Here is a 6,000-nt window from a genome sequence, read left to right on the forward strand (position 1 = left end):
CCCCGCCCACAGACACTAACTCCGCCCACAGACCCTACCTTCTCTCTTCTCAGATTTTCTCTTACTGTGTTTCTCCTCCTGCAGCCTGCGACAGCATCTTTGCTGTGGTCTCTCTGCCTCATGGTCCACGTTAGTATGGCCTCCTGTCTCTCTCACCTGTCTCTCTGACTCACCTGTGGTCAAGTTTCCGTCATGTGACCTGCATGTTTTTGTCCTGATCACTTTGATCACAGCTGATATCGATCTGATGTTGATCTAAAATCGATTGATGGATCAGCTGAGCATCCCTCACTTTCATAGCAACAGCTTGTCTCCATGGAAACCATCAGCTGACAGGTCACCTGTTCAGAGGCACCTGAGAGTCATCCAGCCAATCAGCTGCTGTGTATCACATCTGTTGTGTTTTCAGGTTCTCCTGTGTGTTCTGTGATGTTCTCCTGTGTGTTCTCTGATGTTCTCCTGTGTGTTCTGTGCCCCGCTGGTTCTCAGGGTCCTCCTCGGTCTCCTCCATGGTGAGTTTTAGTCGAGGTTCTGAAGATGCTCCGGTTCCTCCTCCGGTTCCTCCTCGCAGACGACCAGAGTCTGCTCCTGCAGAGTCCTCCCCCTCCAAGGTACCGTTCTCAATATCGTTACTCTTTCTGCTAGAACGTGACGAAACATTAGAACGTGACGAGAACATGAGAACATGACATGAACATTAGAACATGACTTGAACATTAGAACATTAGAACATGACTAGAACATTAGAACATGACTAGAACATTAGAACATGACTAGAACATTAGAACATGACATGAACATGAGAACATGACTAGAACATTAGAACATGAGAACATGACAAGAACATGAGAACATGACAAGAACATGAGAACATGAGAACTTGACTAGATCATTAAAACATTAGAACATGACAAGAACATGAGAACATGACAAGAACATGAGAACATGACAAGAACATGAGAACATGACTAGATCATTAAAACATGAGAACATGACTAGAACATTAAAACATGAGAACATGACTAGAACATTAGAACATGAGAACATGACTAGAACATGAGAACATGACTAGAACATTAAAACATGACGAGAACATTAGAACATGACTAGAACATTAGAACATGAGAACATGATTAGAACATGAGAACATTAGAACATGATGAGAACATTAAAAATGACTAGAACATTAGAACATGAGAACATTAGAACATGACAAGAACATGACTACAACATTAGAACATGACAAGAACATTAGAACATGACGAGAACAATTGAACATGAGAACATTAGAACATGAGAACATGACTAGAACATTAGAACATGAGAACATTAGACCATGACTAGAACATGAGAACATTAGAACATGCATGACTAGAACATTAGAACATGAGAACATGACTAGAACATTAGAACATGATGAGAACATTAGAACATGAGAACATGACTAGAACATTAGAACATGATGAGAACATTAGAACATGACGAGAACATTAGAACATGACTAGAACATTAGAACATGAGAACATTAGAATATGACAAGAACATTAGAACATTAGAACATGATGAGAACATTAGAACATGACTAGAACATTAGAACATGATGAGAACATTAGAACATGAGAACATTAGAATATGACAAGAATATTAGAACGACTACAACATTAGAACATGACAAGAACATTAGAACATGATGAGAACATTAGAACATGATGAGAACATGAGCATGTACCTGATCATGTGACTTCCTGATCCGCCCCCTCAGATGATGTCGAAGCTGGACAGCCCCCCTGCCGTCCCACCTCGTCAGCCCACCTGTAAGCTCCTCCCACCTCGCTACTCGTCATCGCTGTCGTCATCATCGCCCCCGGACAGCCCCCCCTTGCTGCCCCCCCGGGAGCCCCTCAGCTCCCCCCTGCACCTCCTGCCACCCCCCAGGGTCGCCCCCGCTGCGACCTCCTGCCCCAGGCCTTCTTCCCCTCCACCACCTCCACCTCTGTCTGCCCCGCCCCCACGACCTTGTCCTCCTCCCCGCCCCTCCCTCCCTCCACCCCCGCCACCCCCACCCCGACCTCCAGGAAGATGCCCCTCCCCCTGCCCTCCCCGCCCCTCCCCCTCCTACCCCTGGACGGCCCCCCGGTGCCCCCCCGTCACGGCGTCCCCAAACTGCCCCCAAAGACCTACAAGAGGGAATCCATGGGCCACGCCCCCCTGCTGGACACGCCCCCTGCACTGTGATGGACAACCTCAGGGGGCTGCTGATTGGACAGCCTGTGGAGGAGGCGGAGCTAACACTACAGCTGATTGGATCAGAACAAACCAATCGATGGACTGAATCTCCTGATGGACCAATGAGGACGTTCTAATGAAACTCTGAGGCGGCCAGCGGCTGCAGAACTTTCAGAACCTTTGAGAACTTTCATGTGTTTGTGGTCAGTTCTTCATTTGTGTCTGTCATCTGTGAGCTGGGACCTGATGGGACCTGATCACCTCACGCCGAACAGGGAGGGTTCTGGGTAACGTGGTTCTCTACAGACTGAAGAGGTGTCAGGAACCCTCAGGTACTGCAGCAGAACCACAGAGGTACTGTAGTGGTTCTGCTGGACCTCATATTGTTTGTCTCTGATTGTTGATGAAGATGTAAACCAACGTGATGACGATGATCGCTTCTTAAAAACAAGGGAATAAACATGTTTCTACCACTGAGCTGGAAGGAACCACTGGGTCCTGTTGTTATTTTAGAACCACCGATCCACTGGAACAGAGGAGGTTCTCAGGTTCTCAGGTCTGTCCCCAGGAAGCTTCATCAGCATTCACACCTCCAGGCCTGAGCCTTGGTTCCAACCGGGTCAGAGACTCAGAACCGATGAAGGTGGAACGTCTTCAGGAACCAAAAAGACCTGCAGCTGGTTTTACTGAATTGTATCCATTATATCTGGACTAAACAGACACATTGAGTGTAATGCAATAACAGTATACTTACAGTAGTATGCAAAAGTTTGGGCACCCCTGATAATTTTCAAGGTTTTTCTTTCTAAATCACTGGTTGTTCGGATCAGCAATTTCAGTTAAATATATCATATAGCAGACGAACACAGTGATATTTGAGAAGTGAAATGAAGTTTATAGGATTTACAGAAAGTGTGCAATAATTATTTAAACAAAAGTAGACAGATGCATAAATTTGGGCACCCCAACAGAAAAATGACATCAGTATTCAGTAGATCCTCCTTTTGCAGAAATAACAGCCTCTAAACGCTTCCTGTAGCTTCCAATGAGGGTCTGGATTCTGGTTGAAGGTATTTTTGACCATTCTTCTTTACAAAACATCTCCAGTTCAGTCAGGTTTGATGGTTTCTGAGCATGGACAGCCCGCTTTAAATCACACCACAGATTTTCAGTAATTTTCAGGTCTGGGGACTGAGATGGTCATTCCAGAATGTTCTACTTGTTCCTCTGCATGGATGCCTGAGTAGAATCTGAGCAGTGTTTGGGGTCATTGTCTTGTTGAAGCATCCAGCCCCACTACAACTTCAACTTTGTCACTGATTCTTGAACATTGTTGGTAAGAATCTGCTGATACTGACTGGAATCCATGCGATCTTCAACTTTAACAAGATTACCAGTACCTGCAGTGGCCACACAGCCCCACAGCATGATGGACCCACCACCACATTTTACTGTGGGCAGCAAGTGTTTGTTTTGGAATGCTGTGTTCTTCATCCGCCATGCATACCGCCCCTTATGTCCAAATAACTCCATTTTAGGTTCATCAGTCCACAGCACCTTATTCCAAAATGAAGCTGGCTTCTCCAAATGTGCTTTAGCAAACCTCAAGTGACTCTGTTTGTGGCATGTGTTCAGAAAAGGCTTCTTCCGCATTACTCTCCCATACAGCATCCCCTTGTGCAAAATGCACTGAACAGTTGAACGATGCAGTGACACCATCTGCAGCAAGATCATGTTGTAGGTCTTTGGAGCTGCTCTGTGGGCTGAGTTTTACTGTTCTCACATCCTTCATCTCTGCTTAGCTGAGGTTTTTCTTGGTCTGCCACTCCAGGCCTAAACTAGAACTGAGCCTGTGGTCTTCCATTTCCTCACTATGTTCCTCACAGTGGAAACTGACAGCTGAAATCTCTGAGCTAGCTTTTTGTTTCCTTCCTCTAAACCATGATGCTGAACAATCTTTGCTTTCAGCTCATTTGACAGTTGTTTTGAGGCTCCCATGTTTCCACTCTTCAGAGAAGACGCAAAGAGGAGAACAACCTGCAATAGTCCACCTTAAATACCCTTTCTCATGATTGGCTCGACCTGTGTATGCAGGTCAAAGATCAATGAGCTCACCAAACACATTTTATGTTCCAATAATTAGTGCTAAAGGTATTCAAATCAACAAAACAACAAGGGTGCCCAAATGTATGCACCTGTCTACTTTTGTTTAAATAATTATTGCACACCTTCTGTAAATCCTGCAAACTTCATTTCACTTCTCAAACATAACTGTGTTCATCTGCTATATGATATATTTAACTGAAATTGCTGATCCGAACAACCAGTGATTTATAAAGGAAAACCTTGAAAATTGTCAGGGATGAACCTGTGAACCAAACCTTTTCATACCACTGTATTAAGTATAAAGGTAGATAGAGAAGGGCATCCTCGGCAGGGGCAGATCCACATTAATTTTAGTGGGGGGGCACTAAACGTTGTAAGAAAAAATGAAAGCTGCTACCAATCTCTCGCTTTTACAAAATATTTTCATGTTTGTTTTTTGTCTCTTTAACCCAGTAGTAAAGCTGTAAATGAGCTTTTCATTTTGGACTGTTAACATTAAATTCTGATGGACTTGTTTCCTTGTTTCTGTGAATTCCAGCATCATCAGCTGCAGCATCTGCCTGTTCTGTAAAACTGTTAGCTCAACCACAGAATCCTGAGGGCAGTTAAGAGACAAATATTGTACAAGAACAGCTCTATATACAACCCTGTTAATTTCCACTTCTTAGAATGTTTACTGACAATTATCACACCTAAAATAAGGAATAATATTCTGTACTTTTAGCAGCCAGTTCACAGCTGTAAACCATAAACATCACAGGGTTCTGTGTGCTAATCAGTCTGAATCAAAATGAGTTCTACCCAATACACAGTGAACAACAACAATCTGTGCTAAAATAATCTGAAATGTTCTGTGCAGTAATTTTAAATACAATAAAATACAGTAAGTAGCACTCTGTACATTTAATTATAAACCTGAGAACAATAATAAACAGGAACAATACTCCATATTCTTAAGTCATTTAATAGTTCACAGCTCAGCAAACATCACAGTGTTCTGCATAGAAATGACTAAAAGCTGCTCTCAGTGATCTTCCACAGTGAGCAGATGTTCTGTGTTGCAGGTCCATGGTCCAGACGTGGACATAGAACAGGCCGGGGGGGTCTGGTACCGTGGACTTCCTAGAGCTCCTCCTCTTTCTGCATTCTTCATATGGGATGGAAATAAAGTAACGTTGGTTTAACACGTCCATCAAAGGCCTGTAGGTGTGAAGCAGGAAGTCCTCCACAGTGAGGATGTGAGTCTCCTCCTCCTCCTTCAGGACCATCTCTGTGTCCAGGGTGTTATTAACTCCATGAGACTTCTCAAACTTCACCGGGTTCTCCAGCCACGCGTAGATCCTCCTCATCATGGGTCCATGTCCAGAGCAGTGATGACATCGTACTGCTTAAAGCCATCTTCACCAACTTCAGTCTGATCTTGGGTCCTGAAGAAGTCATCCTGATGGACCAGCAGCAGTTGGGCAGGTTCTTGATCAGGCGGTTGGTGAGGCTGGTTTTCCCTCCATCGGTTACGCCGCCGATGACGATGATGTACTTCATGTTCTCAGATCGGTCAAAGCTCAGAAAAAGGATCAAAACCATCAACAAAAACTGGGTCAGGAGCGATCGGATGTGGAAGAAAGCTGAAAAAGAGAAGGTTGGAGCAGGAAATGTCAACTACTGGAG

General features: G+C 44.3%; 1 protein-coding gene across 1 annotated transcript in view; it reads left to right on the forward strand.

Annotated features, from left to right (window-relative positions):
* The window catches only part of LOC110968516 (son of sevenless homolog 1), a 28,766-nt gene extending 26,052 nt beyond the window's left edge, over positions 1-2,714 (forward strand). Inside the window, 4 exon segments of the mRNA XM_051945159.1 lie at positions 85-129; positions 490-611; positions 1,763-1,931; positions 1,934-2,714. Coding sequence (XP_051801119.1) covers positions 85-129; positions 490-611; positions 1,763-1,931; positions 1,934-2,235 — 638 coding nt within the window. The 3' untranslated portion in view covers positions 2,236-2,714.
* Positions 2,715-6,000: the final 3,286 nt, after the last annotated feature.

Source organism: Acanthochromis polyacanthus, chromosome 3 (genome assembly GCF_021347895.1).
Source record: "Acanthochromis polyacanthus isolate Apoly-LR-REF ecotype Palm Island chromosome 3, KAUST_Apoly_ChrSc, whole genome shotgun sequence".
Classification (NCBI taxonomy): domain Eukaryota; kingdom Metazoa; phylum Chordata; class Actinopteri; family Pomacentridae; genus Acanthochromis; species Acanthochromis polyacanthus.